At 43.1% G+C, this 24,033-nt stretch overlaps 1 protein-coding gene across 1 annotated transcript in view; it reads right to left on the bottom strand.

Moving 5' to 3' along the window:
* Positions 1-770: 770 nt before the first annotated feature.
* The window catches only part of FIGNL1 (fidgetin like 1), a 79,890-nt gene continuing 56,627 nt past the window's right edge, over positions 771-24,033 (bottom strand). Inside the window, exons 11-16 of the mRNA XM_083827008.1 lie at positions 21,682-21,701; positions 20,838-20,936; positions 15,215-15,316; positions 10,934-11,145; positions 9,449-9,492; positions 771-3,271 (exon numbers count right to left, since the gene is read on the bottom strand). Of these exons, the coding sequence (XP_083683134.1) occupies positions 1,197-3,271; positions 9,449-9,492; positions 10,934-11,145; positions 15,215-15,316; positions 20,838-20,936; positions 21,682-21,701 (2,552 nt within the window). The 3' untranslated portion in view covers positions 771-1,196. The remainder of the gene's footprint in view (positions 3,272-9,448; positions 9,493-10,933; positions 11,146-15,214; positions 15,317-20,837; positions 20,937-21,681; positions 21,702-24,033) is intronic.

Below are 24,033 nucleotides of genomic sequence, written 5' to 3'. Positions count from 1 at the left end.
GCGGTGAATTTCCTTAAACCCTTAGGTAAGACCACAGAGCAGAACCTGGTTAGGAATTTTACCATTGCTGTGGGGTAGTGGACTCTGGGTGACTCTGGAACACAGCATTTCTCCTCCTCGGCCAACAGAACTGGATCAGGCGCCCTATCAGACCAAGGCCTCCCCCAGCTTAGCTCAGCGGACGCAGCTGCTGCTGGTTTTGCTTGCAGGTCCGGCTCTGTGAGGCTGAGCCCCTAACAGCGGTTACAGGCGCGCACGCCAGCACAAGCACCAAGTGAGCGGTGCCTTTAGCAGTGCCCACGCGCACAGCGAATCCAGTTGTGTAAGGGCAGCACCCAGACAGCCCCACCTTATCCCTCGCCTCCAGCCAGACAGGGCTGAGGCTCGCAGCACAGCTGGGCCCCCTCTCTCTGGCTTCACGGCGCCCTCACGTCCACGGGACCTCCAAACGCTGCCAGGGCTGTGAGTTCATGTCACAGCCACATCAAAACCGGCGCCCCTTTCCCTGCAGCTGGGCCAGGCCCTGGCTCCCTCCAGCTGCTGGTGTCCTCCCACCTGCCCGCTGGTCCAGCCTCACGTTCATCAGAGAGGCGTGCACGCACACAGGCATCCCTGTGGCACCAGGTTCCCAGATACAACAGCAAGCCAACAGCTGGCCCTCCCTCAGATCCCACAGCCCGTGACCCACGGCCTCTTCTCCAGCTGCAGGTGCTGAGACCTCCTGGTAACACACACACAGACACAGAGGACAGAAAACAAGGTCAAACAGAAAGCAATTAGAGGATTTAATAAAAAACAGGGATTAGACTGCAGTGATGTGTGCAGGGCTCAGTCAGACAAGAACACCATTTACCGGACACCCCCTCTTCGCACCCTCAGAAGGAGGTTCCTCCTGCAAGGTCCCTCCTCCAGGAGATCCCCAGTGTTCCCTTCAATTACACGGAAAGTTTGCCCATCTCCCCCTTGAACATTGGTGAAATTCATCCACCCTTCACAGTGGCTATCTGTAATTTCCTCACAGTTTCTCCATCTTTCCAGTTAGCTAAACCTCAGGCCAGCATCTAGATGTCTGGCTGTGTAACTTCACAAAATTTATTACAGAGACGGACAGAAACAAGAAGCAGTGCAGACACACTGAACTGTCACGGTGTTAACACGTGACAGTGCTAAAGAACCGCAAGGCAGTCACAATGCAGTTATCTACCACAGCCGAAGGTCTGGTTCCAGGTTTCGTACAGCTCTAGATCCTTCGAGGACACGCTGGGCCGCACGGTCCTGAGGGCGCTCTCAAAGTCAACGAAGGCAATGGGCCGCACTTGGTCCGGCAGGATGGTCGCGATATCCATGGACTGAAGGCTGCGGATAGGGCCCAGAGAAGCTTCCCGACAGAGCTGCGTCATGTCTGCCCCCGAAAACCCATGTGATTTCTGAACGATAAGCTCAACCTCCTCCTCGCTAAGGCAGCTGTGCTCCTTTGACATGAGGCGAGTCACAATCTGCTTCCTCGCTGAGGCTTCTGGAAGAGGAATGTACAGTCTCTTTACCAGTCTCCTTCGGGCAGCTTCATCGATTTCTTGGGGTCGATTTGTTGCTCCAACTACCAGGATACGATCTTCGGAGGAGGTTGTTGCCCCGTCTAACTGGACCAGAAATTCGGTTTTTATTCTTCTCGAAGACTCGTGCTCCCCATCCCCACGCTGCGACAACAGAGAATCAATTTCATCAATGAAAATCACCGCCGGCTGCTGACATCGTGCCACAGCAAACAGCGCGCGGACCATCTTTTCGCCTTCACCCACCCACTTGGAAGTCAGAGAAGAGGCACTGATGCTAAAAAACGTAGCCCCGGACTGGCACGCAATGCACTTGCCTATGAGCGTCTTCCCAGTCCCGGGGGGGCCAAAGAGAAGAATTCCTTTCGGAGGACCACGTAACCCCGTGAAGATGTCTGGCCGCAGCATCGGCCACACTACTATTTCTTTTATCGTAGCCTTAGCAAACTCGACTCCAGCAATGTCATCCCAGTTGACGGGGGGGCCGTGGTCCATGATCTCGTGCATTATGAGCTCCACCATTTTTGGTTCGATGTTCTTCAGGCGCTCATCTACAGGAAGTGCTGGATCTGGCGGCCCTCGTGCGTGAGCTTTACATTGTGCTCCTCCGTTTTCACTCCCATCTTGTTTTGGGATTGGAGGAACAAACTTGCCAAACGGACCCCGAGACCTACCAGCACCCAGCGACTTTTTTACGCCTCCGTACGACGAGGCTGGTGTACGCTGGTGGAGGCTCTGAGGTTTCTTTTGCTGATCCACCCACAGCTGCTCTTTTGCCGTTCTAAAACCAGGAGCAGCGCTCTCCTCGTTTCCGTTCCTATTCCCTGAAAAACTACTGGCTTCTGTACTAACGGGAGGCTGGCACGGAGCAAGGCTAGAAGGTGCAGCGCTGCCTTTATCAGCCAAACCATAAAACGCTTTTCTTTTCCCAGACCAGGCATGTACAGCGGACTGACTGGGAAGAGACAAATTCTGCCCGTCACGACAGCCACCTGACATTTTCAGAGAACTGCTGCTTGTCATTTCTTTATTTCCAAACAGTGGAGTTACCTGGAAACCTGTATGAACCTGTTCCTTTAGGGACACAGAAGAGGCAGGAGGTATATCTGAAGTTTTGGTCACAGGAGGCAGACTGCTTTGAAGAGACTTTGAAGATGAGGGATGCTCAAGGAGATCCGGGCCCCGACTCGCACATTTTGATGAGCCAGCACAGCGTTCACTCTCGGCAGCACTGCTGAAGACACCGAGTCTAGGAAGACCCGGAGTGGCAGAGGCACTGACCCCGTTACCGGCTGGTACAAAGGCATCTGTCGGTGCCATCTGAGTGCTTTGGAAATTTTTGCCAGCCTGCATCCTCTCCTGCACACACTTTAACTCAAATACATTATCTGTTGTCAAGGCAGATTGCCACTTGTCACTGTCATTTTGCTGACACTTTGCCAAAGTCAAAATGTTTTCAGCGTAGTTATTCAAGCCAGTCTCTATGTTGTCAGAGTCAATAATTGCAGAGTATTTCTCTGCGTACTTTTTAAAGAGGTTGGCAGCACAGACCTGAGAGATCTCGGAGTTTGCCCATGCATACTGAATTCGCAGAATTTTGGCACGGTATTCATCAGCCTTCTGTGCGGGCGTGCAGGTGCCAGAGGTAAGAGCAAAGTAACTTTTCTGCCAGTCGCTCAGGTGCACGGTGCTATGAGTGGGTGCTTCCATCGCTGACACTGAAACACACACACAATACCTCTTGGTACAAAATACATCTCACAGCTACTTACAGTCTGCTTCTCTCTTCTCTAATGACATATAAATGAAAACATATGTTATTTTAATTGAGGGAAATAGTGCGGTACGACTTGTAAGTCACTTAGTCTGGACACTTCGGCATTTTCACAAAGCAACCAGCTTTGTGGCAAAAAGCCACTAAGACTGAGGCACTCTTTTTCTTTCTCCTTCAAGGAAAGAAAAGAAGAAGGGAAATGAGAGGGAGATTGAGAGAGAGAGAGAGAGAGAGAGAGAGAGAGAGGGAGAGGGAGAGAGAGAGAGCTTCTACTCAGAGGTCTCCTGGGGAGGTAAGTAGACTGCAAAGGAAGGTAACAGATGGCCAAACAAAAATTGGCCTTGTTAAATGAAATCAGCAATGCTTTCACTCCTGTTTGACGGAATACTGCACAGTATAGAGGAGGTCAGGTTATAGGTAATTGTCAGAAAGATGAAATTTATTACAGTGATGCTGATAAAAAATGAAACAATGAAGTTATTAAATAAAACTATATGCAAACTGTGAGGGGAGGTAAAAGTGGAATGAATAGGCTTGCATTTAGTAAACTTTCAAATTAAATACTGACAGATTCATAACAAATGTTCAAAACTACTTATTCCATTTAGAACGTACTAAAACCTCCCCTTATTTTCGAGAAACTAAGGCCTTGTGTGTTTATAGTGATTAACTGTTTTTCAGTTTTAGAAAGCAGAATTTAAATTCCTTCCGCTAGGTTTTAGTTTAAGAAACACGAAAGATGACCTTTGCTTGGGAAGGAGCATCTTGCTTGCTTGCTCTGACCTTTGCTTAGGAAGGAGCATCTTGCTAGCTCTGAAAGGATATGCTCATGTTTTTGACACATTTTCAAAGCTGTCTCTTCTCTGCAGTCATGTGCAGAAATATTTCTGGTAATGTCACAAATTAACAATTTCAGAAGAGACACAGGCACAAGCAAAATCAGTGACATGTACTATTGCCTCACGAGGCTTTACAGAAAGCGCCTAACACACAGTAATTCCGAACTTCTGATCTGTCCATAAGGGACTCGCTCAATATATGACATGACTGAAATACATCAAATTCTAATTTCTACTTTTTAACCTCAGTAGGTACTGGGATTTCCCAGCCAAGAAAAAAAAAAAAAAAAAAACTTAAAACAAAAGCTGTTGAAGTGGAGGTCCATGTCTTCAGCACCCATCCCAGAAAGACAGTACGAGTCAATTTGCAATCTTCTCTTGAATCAGCGGCACAGTGCATCTGAGTGCAGTCATGTAAGAGCACGCACAGTGCAAGACTGCAGAGACACCTTAAGTACGGTAGGGACAGGGGCTGGCCTCTTTTTTTACTTTCAAAAAGTCTTTGCCCAGCGATTGCATGAGCGTAGCACTACACAGAGCATGACCTGGTTATGGCAGGAGGGCTTACACACATAAGAAACAAGGAGATAAATTATTTTGTGTTGGGTTTCGGCCCAAGTGCAGGAAAGCCAAAACACCTTTTACCTGCAAATTCAGTGCCTTTACATGGGAATCCAATTTTAAAAATTACCGTCAGCTTCTGCGCGCTGAAAAGTCTATCTTGCAGCTACTGTGTGGGGTGCGAGTTCCCACCAGAGCCCACCTGCAACAGGTGAGCCGGAGCCGGGGGGCTGCAGCCCCTCATCGCCCTTGCCTGAGACTACTGGGCAAGATGCTAAGCTCTCACTGTGCACATGGATTTTCCATGGTGACTTAAAAGCATATTATGAAACATAAAAGTTTGTATTTGTTCATGTTAAGCACCTCCATAATTTACACAACTCAGAATATAAACATATAATCCCCCCAAATCAGCAGCCATTTCACAACGATGCAATCATTTCCACAGCTCTGACAGGCCGCGTTTTGAACTAGTAAGCGCACAGAAAGGTAGCTTACTCGAAATTTTAACTTTTTTCTCCCGAAACGTGTGCACATGAGATTTTCCGCCTCCTTTACCTGCTGCCAGCTACGGAACCGTGGGCCCCCAAACCGTCCTCTACACCTCCGGAGCCGGGGGCTTTGCCCCAGCACCGGCCCCAGCGAGCCCCCGCCCTGCCTGGCCCGCGGGGCCCCTCAGGGCTGAGGGGGCGCAACGGCCACCAACGGCCACCAACGGCCACCAACGGCCACCAACGGCCACCAACCGCCCCCCCGCGCGCGCCGCAGGGGATTGGGGGGGGGGGGGGGTTCGGGCTCGCGCCGCGCGCCGCGCACCCACCGGCCGCCGCCAGCCGCCCCCTGCGCATCCCGCGCGCGCTCCGCCCCGCCCCCCCGCTCTCCCGCCGCCCGCCAATCGGATAGCGGGACGCCGGTGACGCAGCCGGTCGTCAGGGAGTGCCGGGCGGGAGGGGGAAGGCTCCGAAGAAAGGGCGGGCTGGGGAGGGCGGCGCGGCTGAGGGGAGGGAGGAGGGGTGTGCTCCGCCGGGTGTCTCCGGCGGCCTGCGGGCGAATTAGCGCAGCGATACAGGCGTAATTAGCTGCCTGCGCTGCAGTCTCACCTCTGAGGGGAGCGTGCGGCCTTCCGCGTGGGTGCACGTTTAAGTTCCTGTGAGGAACACGTCGTGCGGTTACTGTGTCTTGTTGCGCACCAAGTCCGTTAACGCCATTAGCGCGGGCAGCACGGCAAGCTGCCAGTGCCGCTGTGCAAGACATCGTGTTAGACCGAACTGTGCCAAAGCTCGTGGTTTGTAACAAACGCGGCCTCCCCAAGGTGTGCTCGGCTGATTTCCCTGGGGTTGCACGCGGGCAGACGTTACCCGAGTGTTGGTGGGGAGCGAAGAAGCCTGCAGGCAGGCAGTGCTAGCAAAATGAACCACAGAATCATCACAGAATCACTAGGGTTGGAGAAGACCTCCATGATCATCTGGTACAACCATCCCCCTACCACCAATGTCACCCACTAAACCATGTCTGTAAGCACCAGGTCCAACCTTTCCTTGAACACCCGCAGAGACAGTGACGCCACCACCTCCCTGGGCAACCCGTCCCAATGCCTGACTGCTCTTTATGAGAAGAAATGTTTCCTCATTTCCAACCTAAACCTCCCCGGGTGCATGGACCCCATCTTTCTGCAATCTGATGTGCCCGAGACACCAGCCACAGCTGGCACTGGATGCCATGAACGACCCAGCCATGAGGAGTGTTATGGAAGGCCCAGCACGGCCCCTGGCTGAGGCCACGAATTGTTCCAAAGGGCAGGGCAAGCAGGCGATCAGGCCCAGTCAGCATGGGTTTATGAAAGGCAGGTCCTGCTTGACGAACCTGATCTCCTTCTATGACCAAGTGACGCGCTTGGTGGATGAGGGAAAGGCTGTGGACGTGGTCTACCTTGACCTCAGTAAGGCTTTTGACACCGTTCCCCACAACATTCTCCTCGAGAAACTGGCTGCTCGGGGCTTGGACTGGCGTACGCTTCGCTGGGTTAGAAACTGGCTGGATGGCCGGGCCCAGAGAGTTGTGGTGAATGGAGTCAAATCTGGTTGGAGGCCGGTCACTAGTGGAGTCCCCCAGGGCTCGGTACTGGGGCCGGTCCTCTTTAATATCTTTATTGATGATCTGGATGAGGGCGTCCAGTGCACCCTCAGTAAGTTTGCAGATGACACCAAGCTAAGTGCGTGTGTCGATCTGCTCGAGGGCAGGAAGGCTCTGCAGGAGGATCTGGATAGGCTGGAGCGATGGGCTGGGGTCAACTGCATGAAGTTCAACAAGGCCAAGTGCCGGGTCCTGCACCTGGGCTGCAACAACCCCAAGCAGAGCTACAGGCTGGGAGATGAGTGGCTGGAAAGCTGCCTGGCCGAGAAGGACCTGGGAGTATTGGTGGATAGTCGGCTGAATATGAGCCAGCAGTGTGCCCAGGTGGCCAAGAAGGCCAACGGCATCCTGGCCTGTATAAGAAGCAGTGTGGCCAGCAGGTCGAGGGAAGTGATTGTGCCCCTGTACTCGGCTCTGGTGAGGCCGCACCTCGAGTACTGTGTTCAGTTTTGGGCCCCTCGCTACAGGAAGGACATGGACGTGCTCGAGCGAGTCCAGAGAAGGGCGACCAAGCTGGTGAGGGGTCTGGAGAACAAGTCTTACGAGGAGCGGCTGAGGGAGCTGGGCTTGTTCAGCCTGGAGAAGAGGAGGCTCAGGGGAGACCTCATCGCTCTCTACAGTTACCTGAAAGGAGGCTGTAGAGAGGTGGGGGTTGGTCTATTCTCCCACGTGCCTGGTGACAGGACGAGGGGGAATGGGCTAAAGTTGCGACAGGGGAGTTTTAGGTTGGATGTTAGGAAGTACTTCTTTACCGAAAGGGTTATTAAGCATTGGAACGGGCTGCCCAGGGAGGTGGTGGAGTCACCATCCCTGGAGGTCTTTAAAAGACGTTTAGATGTAGAGCTTAGGGATATGGTTTAGTGGAGTACTTAGTGTTAGGTCGGAGGTTGGACTCGATGATCTTGAGGTCTCTTCCAACCTAGAGAAATCTGTGAATCTGTGAATCTGTGAATCTGTAAAGCACATTACTAAAGAGGAAATGTCCCATTTGCAAAGCAGTGCGTTCAAGGAACAAGCAAAAGCCATCATTAATGCTGGAAGTCGATATGCTGAAGTGATCTGAGAGGGGTTGGACCCTTTACAGCATATCTGGCGTGAATAAAATGTGAGAGGTTTGGTTAACAGCAAAGACAGACACCAGTCTTGATTTTCTTTTCATTTATTAATGCCATTAATAAAATCTACTTGTCAGTTTAATATGCTTTGGATAGAGATTTTAAAGGAACCGTACAGCTCACAAATTGTAATTAAAAAAAAAAACAAACAATAAACATTAGATTATTTTTCCAGTTAGGTCATATGGACTCTACATATGCTACTTAGGTATTATCCATCAATAATTATTTAAGCTGCCTGCCCTTCCACCATGGTCTTCAAGTTTCTCCAATTTAATTTCTTATTTGCTCCACTCTCTGAGCAGTTCAAGTGTACATCTATCTTGAGGTTCAGACTACAGTTGTAAGACATCACAACAGGAGTACTTCTCAGCAAATACAGTGTTTTTACAGGTGACAGCAGAGACAAACAACCATGAACAGAATATGACATGTAAAGCCGAAAGGAAACTAGAAATTGCAGAACTACAGTGCAATCCAGAATATAACATCAGCAATACCTTTCATAAATACATCTTTTCGGTATTTCACCATCAGTAATAAAATATAATCTGTCATTATTAAGACAGTAAGCATTGTACTAGCATTCCACTAGTTTAAAAAAAAATAAATCTATATGATTACTGAAAAGTTACTTTTTTCCCTCGTCTAGTAGCTGCACTGTGTTCTTTGAGATGTGGACATTCTACTAAAGTGCATTTCTGAGATTTTGTAATTATTTTTAACAGCAAACAGTATTAATCGGCACAGGCACTATAAGCTTTTGAACACAAGGCACAATAAATCCAGGCTCACATATTAACTATTCATACAGTGTTTGCCACCAAAAGTCATTTCACTTACAAATATATTTCAGAGCTACAGAACAGAAATAGCAGCAAGGCCCTCCTTTCAAAAATATTCCTTTTAACAGTTTTGTTCTTGAGTTGATTACATAGCCCAGATAATTTTTTTTTCAGATGACTTAACACTAGAACTCTGCAAAGGAATCATCACATGGGGAAAAGAGGGTATGAGAGACTGAATGCTAACAAGGCCTTCATTGATTACACATTCAAATCATCCCCAGATTTCAGATAAAAATAGAGCTATGAAATTCAGATTTCTGTATTGTGCTGGCCATGAGGAAATGTCATTCAATGGGTCTTAGAATGGTTCAGCTGGAAGGGACCTACAAAGATCAAGTCCAAGTGCCTGGCCGCCTCAGGGCTGACCAAAAGTTAAATCATCCTATTGAGGGCATTGTCCAAACATCTCTTGAACACTGACAGGCACGGGGCATCAACCACCTCGCTAGGAAGCCTGTGCCAGTGTTCGACCACCCTCACGGTAAAGACATTTTTCCTCATGCCCAGTCTGACCCTCCCCTGGTGCAGCTTTGTGCTGTTCCTGCTCATCCTTACAGGATGAAAACATGCAGAAAAGAAATGTGGCTAGGAGTAGACTGCATGCCAAACCAGCTCTTCCCAGTACCTGCTTCATGGTCTACATGCAACTTCCCATACACAGGAAGTACGCTTGCAAGGGATGGAGAAAGAAAACTCAGCAAGTTTGCAAGTTTCTCAAGATGCTTTAGAAGTTAGCATGACAAGTTAAAGGGAAAGATTAAAATAAATGCAAATGTAGAAATTAATCCTACAGATTTTTCTTGGAGTACTTATTTATTTTGTTCTTATTTACACAGAACTAACTGTCTGGAATATATGTTTTCAAAATTTTAAAGTCAGATGTTGTTTCTGACCTTTGTTTCCCTTCTTCACTGCAACTGACTGGAGGATATACCAATGATGTTTGTTGAGCATTATTTGACTTTCTCTAATGGTTAATTATTTTTTATTCCATACTTAACAGTTAATGGAAAAAAAACACTGATGGGGGGATGATGGGGGCTTAGTTCTTATAATTTATATTTTGTTGTATTTTTATCTTTTTTTTTTTTTAACTAATCTGAGTAACTTTTTTGCAATCGCATTTCTCAGCATAATTTATCAAATATTTTTTTGTTGCTTATTTCATTACTACACAATGAAGTAAGCAGAGTGGTAGCCTTAAAAAGAAATCACCATTCCATTTCACACAACGTAGTTTACAGATTATTTATTTTACGTAGTTACTGCTTATAATAACTTGGTTAAAAATACAGAACATCAGGTAGCACATGGATTTTGGCAAAACTCTGAAGAAGGAGCTTTTAAGAGGCCTCATTCTGAATGATTCAAGTGAAAACCAATAAGCAGCATAAAATATTTGCTGAGATATGACAAAATTGCTGTCTTAAAAGCAAACCTTTAAGGAGAGAGTAGAGAACCTGCCATAAGGGCGTTCAATTTAATGCACAACTCCCCCTGATTTGGCTATGTAATGAAAGAAGTCTTGAAGTCCCAACTTGAGTTACAAAAATATTGAATACCAAAAATAACAAATCATTACCTTTGCACTTGCCTGTTTAGATAGGATGCAAACAGTGTATAACCAAGTTACTGAGTTTCTCACAACCTGGATTTTTTTCTGAAGTCATAAAAACGTTAAATTATTTGGTTATAACACCTCACAGTTTCATCTACAGAGAATGGAGTGGGTGTGCTAGGGGCTTATTGACGACGACAGAGGGAGTAATAACGCTTCCATTTGAGTTGCCTGGTTCAATAAACGCTCTTGATAACAAACAGATAAGAAATGGTAAGAAATGACAGCTTGAGCCCCCACGGCCACATCCAGCCTGGAAAGAGGCAAGACGAGAATGCGGTGCGTAAGAATACAGTGCAGAAAACGGATCACCAAGGTTACAATACAGCGTGCTGGCAAGGGTTTTGCTCCTGCAGCTGGGCTACGAAACAACAAGTTTTGTATTTTTCTCCCTCATAATTCAACTTCCCCACCTGCCCCTAAAATAACGCTTGGCAACAGAGGGAAAGCCAGCTAATCACCTCCTCCCCACTGCTACTTTGCCACCTTTACTGCTGGTGGTCGTCGTGCTCCCATGTTTGCAGGAGGTCAGTTGCCAGCTGTGAGATGTGCTGCCAGGCAAACTTGACGTGGGTGGATTCCACCGTGCGGGAACAAATAGCAAAACGTAGCACAAACTTCTCTCGCAGGTAGCACGGGACCAGATGAATCTTCTTGGCCTCGTTTATGCTTTTGAGAAGTGCCTTATTTAGTTCATTTGAGCCCTGAAATCATCATAATTCAACAGATACAGCAATGAGTTTCAAAAAAAAGTCTGGAATATGTAAGTCCCACCAAGCAGCCGAGCCAAGGCATCACCAGTAACATGCGGCCGCTTTCTCATCTCTCTGTGCTTTGCCATCAAAGGATTATAAAAAAGATCATGGCTCAAAAGATCGTTTTTCAGCCACAAAGAGATTTATGGATTAACTGTGGCTTAGAAGCAGTGTTCACACTGGGGCATTTGTGATAGCTGACTGCTTTTGCATGACCTAAGGTCATGAGCTATGTAGCTTCACATAAAAGCATTCATTACTGCAACCATTTCATTACACTTTTCTTAGATCTAATCAAACAGACGTGGGAGGCAGTTTTGCAATGAACTGTACTAACATTAGTAAAACAAATCTTCCAGTCTTCACTTAGGCATGGCTGCTGTTAGAGAGGCTTTGGAATATGAAGATGGAAATCTTACCCTCAGTTAAGTAATAGTTAAGGTAAAGTATCCCTGAACCAAAATCTGGTTCATACTATTAGTGAAACCCTAAAAAAGTATTTGCTGTAAGTTCTATAGGAAGTGTCCTCCATAGAATCATAGTGTTTTCTTGGGGATTTTAGAAATGTGGCAAACTGACCCTCCCACTGGAAGCAACCATTCTTCTGAGTAAGTCATAAATGCTAAATAACCTGCAAGAAGTCAGAGGGACTCTACATGCATGCAGTATTGAATTTTATCTCCTTCTAGTGTACTTAGCCCTCCTCGTACTCAAATACCGAACGTATTTCCTTTAGAGCAGCTGCATGCTTTCAATATCAAATCCTAAAAGAAACAGGACTGCACAGAAGAGTACTGATTCTTTTACAGGTTCAGCTAATGTTGCATTAATGGTTTTCCTAGTTCACCTCCATCAGCATTTGAGAATAAAACAAAAGATGTCATCAAATTTTCAAAAACACCCGTAAATTGTTTTAAACGAAAACAACAATGGCAGGGTCTTGGGATTTTTGTCATATTTAGCAACGAAGGATGAAGTGTTAACAGCATACCTTCGGCAGTCTTTGTTACCCAAATTAAAGGAACCCGTACGTCTAAGTTTTTATATCAGCAGCCTGATAGATGGCTTCAGATTCGCTGGCCCGCTTGCCATAACAATGTAAGATACACCACGTTGATCCTGAGTGCTATGATTTTACTCTTTGGGGAAGGATCTTAGCTGCTGTATGGCCTTTACTCTTTCCATTTACACTGCCGGTGACACAGCATTGCAAGAGGTGCTGGGACTTCTGCTGTTCCCTGGCTGACCACTGCAGCACCAGAGCCACCAGTGGACAAATCCACCTGTAACATGCTCAACAGTGCTTTTGGTACAGAAGTGGCCATAGGTCTTCTTGAAAATATTTTTATTAGTAGTCAGGTTATCTCAAATCTACACAGTCGTGGTGTGCCTTCTTAGCCTTCTCCTAAAGGAAACAAAGCACAAGGGAGACATGGTTTCCCATTGGCCCTAAGGACAAAATGATTTCTTCCCATGCTTTTGGATCCCCTTACGAGTGGAGATGAACCCAAGTCAGCATCACTGGTGTGAATGATGTACTGCTGCCTTACTGAAGGTAATCCATCAGGAAAATGTTGATCCTCATCGTTAATATGAAGTGCACAGCACCAACTTCAAGGCAACACAAGCAGTTATAATATGTTAATGCCCTTGTTAGGGGTAAGGGGAGGAAGGAGAAAGGTTTGTGTGCCTTTCTTCTATTCTGCTTTCTCAGATGCACCTAGGGACTGCTCTGACACTCAGGTGTCACATCAAATTGAAGTTAGCAGTGACAAGTCCTCTCCCAGAGCTTTGAGAAGCCAGCAGCCAGCTCTGATTGAGTCTGTCAGTTTTAATAAGCCCGTATTCTCATCCCCTTGGAGAAATGACTAGCTTGACTTGTATTCATCTGTAGACATGACAAGGAGGCCAAAAATTAACCCTTTGGCGTGACACTTGGATTCCTTCTCTGACATTTGATGAAATAGTTATAATATGAAAGTCATAGACTATTAATCCATGTGCTCAACAGCGTGAAAGGCAAAACATTAAAAGTTACAGCTAAAAAATGAAGATTTCTCAAGAACAACGGAAGGAAAAATATTGCTATTTTTACAGCTCAAAGCATTACAGGGTCAGTCCCCTGTCCTTCAGTCCTGCTGTAACCTGGGGTTGTTCCAGTAAGTTACATAAAAGTTACAAGTATCCTGCTTCCAGGGTGCGTTTTAATACCAAGTACAGAAACCACCAGAAGATTTTGAAGAATTATTTTAATAGAAAATAAAGTTGCAAAAATAACTGGAAAAAACTCTTCATTCAAAAGCTTGTTAGCTTGGGGTGTGTTTTTTTTGTTGTTGTTGTTGTTTGTTTTTGTTTTGGTGGTTTTTTGGACAGGGAAGGCAAGTGATGAAAACACTGCTGTTTCAAGATTGGTTTTCAGAAGAATAATGCCTTTATTCTAAAACTTGCCCAAAGGTTTATGAGCTAGATATCCAGTATTTATCTCGTCTTGTGTAAACGTCTTTCCCTGTGAATCTGATTTCTTCCTCTGGAGCATCAGGGACAGGAGACCAGATGTAGCTGAACCACTGGTCTGATCAAAAGTGACAATTCTGTGTTGCTAAGCTCCGTTTCTTTAAACTAAATGTAGAGCACTGAGTAACAGCTGTCTCTGGATCTGCAAAACCGGTGTTTGCTTGTCCAAGTCAGAGAGCAGACTACAACCAGCATGTTGGTATTGAGCAGTAAAGGCCACAGAACCTATTCCTCAAAATCTTGTAGAAGTTTTCATTAGGAAAGAAAAATATATTCACGTTTCCACTTACTGGAACAACCCCCCGTTACATAATCTGTCTGATCCCCTAGCAGCAGATCATTTTTTTATTTTAAACACCACAAATTCAGATTTTCCTATTCCAGATGAATTAACCATTACCTTATTCTTAAAGATTTGTTAGTTCCTTCAGACAGTTGCATCAAACTCAAGTAACTGGGGCAAATGAATGACTGAGAAAGGAATTTGTGAAACGTAGTAATACCACGCTACCCGGAGGGAGCCAAGATGTGCTTCTGAGCCTTCAGAAAAGCCCAAAGCTCAGTGAGGTATCATGTGGACTAGAAAACGCCAGTGCCGTTTTCATTATTGCTTGGTGTTCAGATTCTGTTCCCATAGTGCAGCCTTTAACAGAGGCTTTAGCTGCAAGCTCCTTTACTAAACAAGTTCCTTACCTAAAACAAGCCATTGATCTCCTTTCAGTGCCGGATTAAACAAGTCAACCTTCCCACCCGCTTCTGTTCTGAGAGCAGAGTGAGTTTTCTAGTTTCTGTTTGGCAAGGTCTCTCTCTACATTGATGAACTTGGCACATACTGAGATTTTGGGTAATGAAAGGCAAAGAGGGGCAAGAGTCATGTCCAGGAAAAAATAAAGTGGGGGGGATCAGTACCAAGGGCATTCGGGAAGCTGGCCTCCCATGCATGCAACCTTTTCCTTCTCATGTCTTGCTCCAGTTTGCCCAGTCTAACTGTGGGATTTTATAAATGAAAATGTGTTCTTTAAAGAACAAAATATCCATTAGTATTCTAATCTTCATCCATGATAGATAATGTATATAAATAAAAAGTTGTATATTTAATATAAACACATAAAATTAACTCGACAGGAAACATTTACTATGCATACATGCATCTTTAATAGATGTCTAGAGAAATATATTTAAACAACCATCTTAATCAAAGACCATTAAGCATAGAATATAACAGCCATTTTGAATTTCTGGGTAGACTAAGACCGTTTGTTTGCCTGTATTCTTGACTATATTCTTCCATACCCTAATACGTGTGAATTTCTCATAAGGATTTGATTTATTTCTAAAAAAAGTGTCTTAAGTGTCTTTTTTTAATCCACTTTGATCTACATAAATTCCCCTTACTCTCCTTAAAAATAATTAAGAATATTAACTACAAAGACTATATTCTACTGCAAGTTATCGTGTTGCTATAAAACATGACAGAGGAAGTAGAAAGCCTTAGCTGCCTTACCTTCAGCCGAAAACAGACTAGTCCCAAGACAACCTCAGCACAGATCTCAAATCTTTCATCCTGAAGGACTAAATGTTCAAACTGATGCGACAGCCTGACGTGCTGTGAAGAGAAAGATAGCATCTATATTGTATAAATTTGGTTTATTAAAAGAAAAGATTTGCTCCTTAATCTCTTTTCTCGGTTCCCTCCTCTGATATATGATAATATTCACGTTGCCATCTGTTTATGTTAACTTACTTATGTTAACTTATGTTAACTTTTGGCTGAGACTAGCGGAAGGGAGACAGTGGGGAAAAGGGGAGATGCACAGATTCATGTAGAGAAAATGATCACAAGTCCAGTGGAAAACAAGGTGCACGGAGACGCTGCTTGGAATAGTTCCGTAACACGAGAATACTGTGAGGTGGATAACTTGCTCACTCTTCTGGCCTGGGCACTCGGGACCAGTTGAAAAGAAAAGTGATGGCAGTAAAATCAAGAAAATGGACAGCATACCTCAGCCAGTCTATTTAAAAGTTACCGGGAAAAAAAAATACACTGGATATAAACCCAGAACAGTTATATCAAGGCATAGGAAACCAATGCTCTTCCAAAATCAAATAGGGAAAATACCAACAGGCATACTAACAACCTGTGAGGAACATCAGTCAGTGATGTTTGTATACATATACCACATTTTGCTTTCTCCCAAACAGAAAATAAATACCAAAGTGCTTGGAAAAAAGAACTGACATCCACATCAGGTACGTGCAGTACCTTACTCAGTCCCCCTTTACTGGTTATCACCAATTTAGTGCTCGCTACCCTAAAGAAAAAGACAACTGGGTATTAAAATTACAGTTTGTGCAGTAGCCAGTCTACATCAAAAATTATCAGCACTTTTATGCATTTACGATTGCAAACAATTTTACTAAAATGAACAGACCCCATGTCTGTTCCTTCTGTTCCACTTTGCTTTCTTACAAGTTCAAGGAAAGATACCAACAAATATAAAACACTTTGGGCCAAGGTTAGATGTGAAATATTTCATCTCACAGGAACTTCTTCCAAAAGGCAAGAAGAAAGCAGAACAAAAATTACAGGGGAAAAAAATAAAAGGAAAAGAAAAAAAAAAAAAAAGAAAACCAACACATTTTGCAATCTTAATCATAGCTTTCTGATGTTTGTTTATTTCCTAAAATAGGAAAACATTGTTTATATGGAATTGTACATAGATTTGAGACATTCCTACTGGGCATACTCTTTGTAACCAGCCAATCTTCCTCTCGTTACCACTTCCTCTCTGCTGTTTGTGACATTCATTTATTACCTCCCTCTAAAATTAGACTGAAAGCTCTTTGAGTCAGGAATAAGAACAATAAAATGCCCAATTCTTTCCAAAGCATTTGAATATTCTGCCACTATAAATAGCATGGGCTTAAAACTATGAAATTTGACCAGAAGTATGTGTATACATACATATTTTTGTATGCATAAGTGCATGGGAAACTTATGTGAAATATACATGCAGGTTGTAACAGTCTTCTGCTACCTCCTCCAGCCCTCATTTCCATAGCATCAAACAAGTTATGTCTTTTACACAGCTCAGCAAAATTTCACAATGCACACACCAGCTCTTGGAAGTCAAGGCCATAAAAAAAATCCTGTTCAGTGAGATGAATGACTTTCAGTGAGACGTTCAATGACAATAGATTTCCACAACTGTTCAACCAAATGTAATCACCAACAGAATTTAATCAAAATTTACCTGGGTGAGAACTGAATAAAGCAAAAATTTGAGATTGGCTTACTGCAAGTAGTTTGTACAAGAAAACTACAGACACTTGCTGTACACTTTCTATACCAAGTATTTCCAATTTTTTGCGCTAAAGGATTTGAAAGAAATAAAAGCAAGGAAAAATATAGTGTATTCAGTAAAACACAAATTAAAATGCTGGAAGCATTCTGTATGGAAGTAATTTTTTTCGTAGCAAGCCTTATCAAGTAGCAATACTTTGAAAAGCCACCGGGGGGCACCAAGTGTTTTAGATTTTTACAGGCAGGACTGAGAAGTAGAGAAAGGAGGAACTAACAAGTTTCACTTGCTTAGCTTTCCTCCCCCCCAGCTTTGCTTAGCACAGTGACCCAAGGCCCTGCACCTTTGAACCGTAAGCTAATATCCTGAATTGCTTTTACAAAGATTGTTGCAACCAAACATAAATAAATCCAATAAAGTTAAACGTTATTAACCCTGGAAGTTCAAACTCTGTGAAGCGTCACACCTGCCTCTCTCGACTGGAAGAGCTGTAACCCCTCTCTGGGCATGGGTACGGCAAGGGATTTTTGTGTCCCTCTATCTCAGGTAAATAAGCATTGCCCTTTTGCAGTGAGAAAGCAAAAAAGAAGGGGATCTAAGTAATGTGATTATTCAGGATTAGGGGAAATGTCTTACTCATGGGAGCAGTGCACTTGTGAGGCGTTAAGATGTGGTTCTTATTTAAAAAAATCTGTATTTAAGTATGTATATGTGTGCATATACAGAAAAATAGAAGCACATATACAGATATGGGCTCTTGCATTTAAATGTTTCAATTGAGAATGGAATAGTCGGGCAACTCCTTCCAGAACTAAAATAGTTTTTGATACAAGGGAGTTTCTCAGAAGCATCAGAGTGCAATAATGTGTATATGCGAGTACACATACTTGCACAGCCTTGATCACTTCATACTTTTCTTCTACAGATTTGACCTCTCTGCCTGCTTTAGCTCACATCTCACTAGAATGAATGAAGATGCTGCAAAAAGTGTCCTCTAAACAGCCACTCGGACGATGCCACTGCCCAGCTGCAGTGCTATCTCTGGGACTGCTGTTCTGTACAGTTCCAGTTTCTTGATCTCAGCTGTTAATTGTTAATAGAATTCATTTTTGTCGGTGAGAAAGGGAGAATGTGGTACACTGATTTCTTCTGGACCTCCACAGGATTTAACTGACTCAGAATGTTCCTGGGGATTACCTACAAAAGCATTAACCTCTAAATTTCTCAGATGACTTCTGAGCTCTTTGAGATGACTTAAAAGGACAAAGAAATAATACATGGCCAAGCAGTTTACAAATGTGCCATTTGCAAATGGACTTTGGGGGTTTCACATTTATACTGACTGTTTGGAATCAGTCCAGAGGACTGTTGTTGCTTTTGCCCTCTTTGTACATCTCCTCCACAGCTTTGGGACTTACCTCCAAAATTTGTATTTTTCTCTCCCCACATCCTTCTGAGATGACCGCCCTCCCCTTCACCACTGCTCTAAAACCTATACTTTGCAATAGGTTAATATTACATGTTGTGTGGGAAGAAAGTGCATAACTGGAAGGTTTGGAAAACAAAAAAGTTACTATATCTAAATCAAAGTCACTCACTCTCATCTCCTAGGAATATTTTGGTTCCTAAATGCCTGTCTCAGTACAAGCAAATACCAAGCTGCGGTGGTTATCCGGTCATTTTGATGCAGACCTTAAAGGTTGCAACATAATAAACAACCTTTTTTTTTTTTTTTTTCTAAACGTTACTACTAAAAGAAAAAAAAAAGAAAAAAAAGAAAAAAAAAGAAAAAAAAAAAGAACAAACTTTGAACTGAAAGAGGTAGAAATGTTTGTTTGTTTTGAAACAGGTTTGAAGCCCACTAAATTTAATCAGTACAGTTTAATGAGTAATCCGGGCAGGGCGTGAGGAGGAACTAACTTAATGTTTCCAGTTTGGTGGATCAGTCAGGCACTGAAACGGGTTGCCCAGGGAGGTGGTGGTGTCACCGCCCCTGGGAGTGTTTAAGGACAGGTTGGACCTGGTGCTTGGGGACATGGTTTAGTGGGTGATAGTGGTGGTGGGGGGATGGTTGGACCAGATGATCTTGGAGGTCTTTTCCAACCTTTATGATTCTGTGACTCTGTAATTATACATTGAGTCAAATTCTTCACTTAATTACCCTTAATATTTTTCCAAAGTTGCAAACGTAAGGTCATAACTTTTTTTCCTCTGTGTACCAGGGAACACTTTAGTCTTTAATGAACTATTAAACACACACACAATTCAAGGAGGCCTTGGAAATCTAGTTTTCCGAATTATCTTTGCAAATAAGGGAACATAAGAGGGTTCCAACTTTAGAGTCAGTATCTTTAGGAAAGGATTGATTTGCTTTGCCTTACCAAACTGTGTTGTCATAGAAAATACAAAACCAGCTACGGTAATGGGAAGACAAGCACTTTTTGGCTGGACAGCCAGGGAAATGTCTGGGAGACAGGGAATGAGAGAACTGTGAAGCATCTTGTTGAACGTGAATACTGAATTGTGGAAACCTGCCTGAGAAAGGCCGTGTCATCAACATGGGGCTTCCAATCCTCTGTTTTCCCAGTGAGGGATTTAGCCCTACTTAAAACCTTGGCATCATTCTGAAATAACTGTCGTCTCCAGAAATCTAACCTGAGAGAGCAAAGCTCTAGAAACTGTAATGGCAGTCTAGTAAAGCAGTAACAAACCATGCATCAATTTTTTCATTGGAAGGGCATCTATCAAATTGCCATAAGGATAATAAAGCATCAGGATTGCTGTTGTTCTCAAAATTTGCTTCTGAGAGCCTTATTAAAACTAAAAATATAATTTAAAACCCTGTAGAGTTGGTCAAAAAATATTGTGATAAAAATGAGAAGCAAAAAGGGTACCCTCCTCCACCCCAGAACCTTTCCAAACTGGAAGAGATTTATTCATGCAGCTGTTTTACAATGGCAGAAGAAGCCCTTCTTAGGCCTTCATCTGTTTAGTACCACAACAGAAAGGAATGCATGCCTGCAGAGGGTTTGGTATACTAGACCAGAGTCTAAGCTAATGGATATTTTTGTAAATATTTAGAGCGAAGTCATGGAGCTCCCCTCATTATAAGTTTCCCTAAACTTCATAAAAAGGAAAGGCATGCTTGAATTTGATTTTACTGCTGCAGAGGAAGTATATATATATCATTTAGACTGCTGCCAGGTGTGTTTTTTAGTGATTAAATAACCCATCTTTTTTACATTAAGAATAAACTTAGTGCTTACTCACAGCAATGTTAACAAACTGTAAATTGTACACATCGTTTTTTAAAAAATGTGTATTTTAAACAGGAAACAGAGAAAGCAGAAATTATCGCTTCAAGGGTAGGTGGACAATAAGGTACTGTATCATAAATGTAGCCCAACAACATTAATCATAATCTAAACATGCCATCAATGCATCTGCATTAGGGAAATAAAGAGATAATGAATGCTTCATGGTTTTTCTCCCGGAAAAAATAAATAATAAAAATTTAAAAACTAATGCACTCTGGCTTAATTTGAGAGGGGCCTACAGTCCTGCATTGTATAAATTCCAAATTCCTACGCTTGTCTTCTCTAAAGGTTAATACAAAATGGATGACAGCTGAGATCCTGCCATGATATGGAATCATGACACGACGTGGGGCAAAAAGCAGTACTCCTATTGACTCGAGCTTTCTGAAGGCCATCACCTCTGCTTTCTAATGTGTGCAGAAGCTGTGGGCAATGGATGGGGGTAAGTAAAGCTCATTTTCCCTTACCATCCCACCGCAGACTACCCAAGAAAGCAAATCTGTGTTACCTTGCGGATGTGCTCCTGCAGTCCCGTGACCCCGTACATCCTCAGCACGAACCAGAGCTTCAGGGAGCGGAACCTCCTCCCCAGGGGGATCTGCCAGTGCTGCAAGCCGGAGAGAAGGCAGAGCACCCATGTTAGAAGTCAGCTTTGCAGTGATACTGCAGAAATGGTATGTGCTGCAGCGATTTTAAGCATAACACATTTCCAGATCCTAGAGGCCATAGCTAGAGGTGGGCCAAATAATAACAAAAATGTCTATTTTTGGGTAATGCTCTGATATGACTCTTCATACTCAAATTTTTCAAATGAAAAGTGGAAAAGAAGGTTGGTGTCAGAATGGAAAGGTCACAAGGCAAACCAAATTGTCTTTTTGCATCCCAAATTCTCCTCAAAGGTTTTGGAAAAATGAGTATCATACATTGGCTTATGTACAGTTGTGGGGCCAGCATCTATTATGATTGGCCCATTTTCCATTTCAAAAGAAAAATGTTTATATTGTCAAAGTTAAAACACACACTTTTAGAAGTATATATTATTAACTATTTTAAGAAAAACGATCTTTAGGAAATCGTCTTTAAGAAATCTTCTACTGCTTAAATCTTAAAATATTACTTATGCAAGACTCATCCTGCCTCTAAACATTTCTCCCCCCCCCTCCCCCCCCCAAAAAAAAAAAAACAGAGTTTAAAGTTTCAGCTTGAGTAATGTTAAAAATTTACTAAGCTGCATCCATCATGGAAAGAAAGGTAAGGTTTTGAAGTTTATGAAAGTAATGGAAAATAAAATCCCTGGAAATATGAGTGTATAAAAGTAGTAACATTAATGATTATATCGATGTTGTACTTACCCGGTAATCTGTTACAAGGCCTGAAAGTTAAAGAAAAAATGTTCACATCGCTTTATCATAACAGCCAAAACCTACAATCATATTCTAATGCTATTAAGAAAGCTGTATTTTAGCTATCCTGCCTGTTTGCTACAAACTTCAGCATCACCATTTTCAACAGCGAATATGCTTCACTCCTTAGCTAGCCAGGATATACCACTAACAAACAGTTTTCTGTAGAGCACAATTTTTAGAAGAAATAATTTTCCTTTCTGTTATACTTCAGATCCCATCACAGACTAAATACTACATTTATTTTCCTCTTGTATGGAAAAGAAGCAGTACCTAAGATGGCTTTTATTAATTTTGGTTTGCAGAATCTCTGAACTCATTTCAACACTCATCCTCTGCTGTGAAATGCCACCACTTGATGAACTGACGTTTCTCAAAACAATGTGTTTCTAACTAGCTTTTGTACCCATTCATGTATTTGCTGCTGATTTTTAAGCATGTCTAATGAGTGACTGGAAAATTTGACTCAGAAATGAACTCTTCCTGTTTGGTGAATAATGTTCTGCATTGTTACAGCTTTTTATTTGATGTGGTGAAAAGCCCTTACACTGTTTGACCAAGCCACAAAACAGTTCAGTGCAGGGAGGCAAGTAGAGGGCATTATTTGATATCTTTTATATGAGCACACAGTGTCAAGATGCCTCTACCTTTTCTCTGAATCGGGTAATTAGGCTGATTTCACAGTAAAGAAAACTGTAATATAAAGCTGGATTACTTGTGGTAAGCCAGAGACAAAAACTAAACTGACCTAAAATCTTAAAGGATCTCTTTAGGAACACATGGAAGCATCTGCTTAGCTTTCTTATCCTGCAGTGGAATACAAGCTTCATGAGGAAGTATGCACTTAAATTCCATGGAAAAGTGCTAAGTGCTCTTGGCATTATGAGCCACCAGGTACTAAATAGAACTGTAGCTCGTGAATTGACCAGCCTACATCATTTTTCTGATTCCCAGCCTTCCTGGGAGTTTAAAGAAAAAAAAAAAAGACTCCGTTTCCTGTGCTACAAACTCTCTTGCCAACACTCTCACATGCACGCAGCCAAAACACACGATCCTTCCTCCCTGCAACATATAGCCATTTGGCTCTCTAACCTGTTCCAAGGTTATTTTCTAGGGAGAAAAAAAAAAAAAAAGCAACAATCATTAACCTGTTCCTGGACATCAGGAAATGAACATGGTTGTTTCGTCTCAGTAACAAGGTGATTTGATAACATTCGCGGTCTGCATTGTCGCAGCCATTTGTATTTGATAGCGGCAAGGCTGGTAGCAAAGAGAGGAAAGCAACTGGTGATAGATAAATAATCCTACGCTCCTGTAAGGGGCTGTGTCTAATGATCCACAACAACGCCTTTCACAAGCTGTGAAGCAGAATGCAATCAATGATTAGTCCTTGATTACAAGCCTTAGTCTTACATCTGTATTTAACCAGGATGAATTGCATTGTGGGAGTATATGTGGCATTAACAATAGCGTATAGAGCTGCATTCTTCTAACGCTGCCATTAGGATTTGACCTATATCCTGGGTTGCCAGGCAAGCCAGGATAATCTTCCTGGAGCGATGATGCAAATCACATAAAATTATAATTAATGACAAAATAAAGACTTTCCCCTTGGGGGCACACATAATTGCCATATGGTTATTAAGAGTAATTGCTCACAGATAGATATATTTTTCCGCTCATTTAAATTCTTGAGTGAGAGATGAGTGAATTCAAAAATGCTACTTCATTTGCCTTGTAAACCACGATGGGAATTCTCAGACTTGAGACTTACTCAGAAAATAAGACCCTCCATTAGACAAGTCTTATTTCCAGTAGTGCTGACGTCCCATAAATCACACAGGGATCAAGAGTGACTGTAACAGCCTAGCACCTTTGCAAATCTGGCCATTTTTATTGAAGGTATACATGTGAATGGGATTGAACAGTTCAACTAGAGGAATGTGCATTTGAAAAGTTGTCCAGCTCTTTGGAAAACTGTCAGCAAATGGGAATAGAACATAATAAATATTCACTACATTGCCAATAATCAGCTGATCTATATGGTATCATTATGCCCAGATCTAATTGCATGCCATCATGGCTAGTGAAGGCAACGCAAAGACTGAACAACTTTTTAACCAGCTGGGGAGATAAAGTTTTCAGGCCAGCTAAGTGGCCTCACTGAAATCACCTAGTTTTAAGAAAGGTTTAATCTCCTTTTGGTGTCATTTAACCTGGGAAGTCCTAAGATTCTTCTATCAGCACTGCCAGTTGTCACAAGAATGTATTTTCGCTTTAGTTAACTGTGGATTTTTTCTC

This window comes from Anser anser (genome assembly GCF_964211835.1).
Source record: "Anser anser genome assembly, chromosome: 2".
Lineage (NCBI taxonomy): Eukaryota > Metazoa > Chordata > Aves > Anseriformes > Anatidae > Anser > Anser anser.
This window is presented reverse-complemented; position numbering and strand designations above follow the sequence as displayed.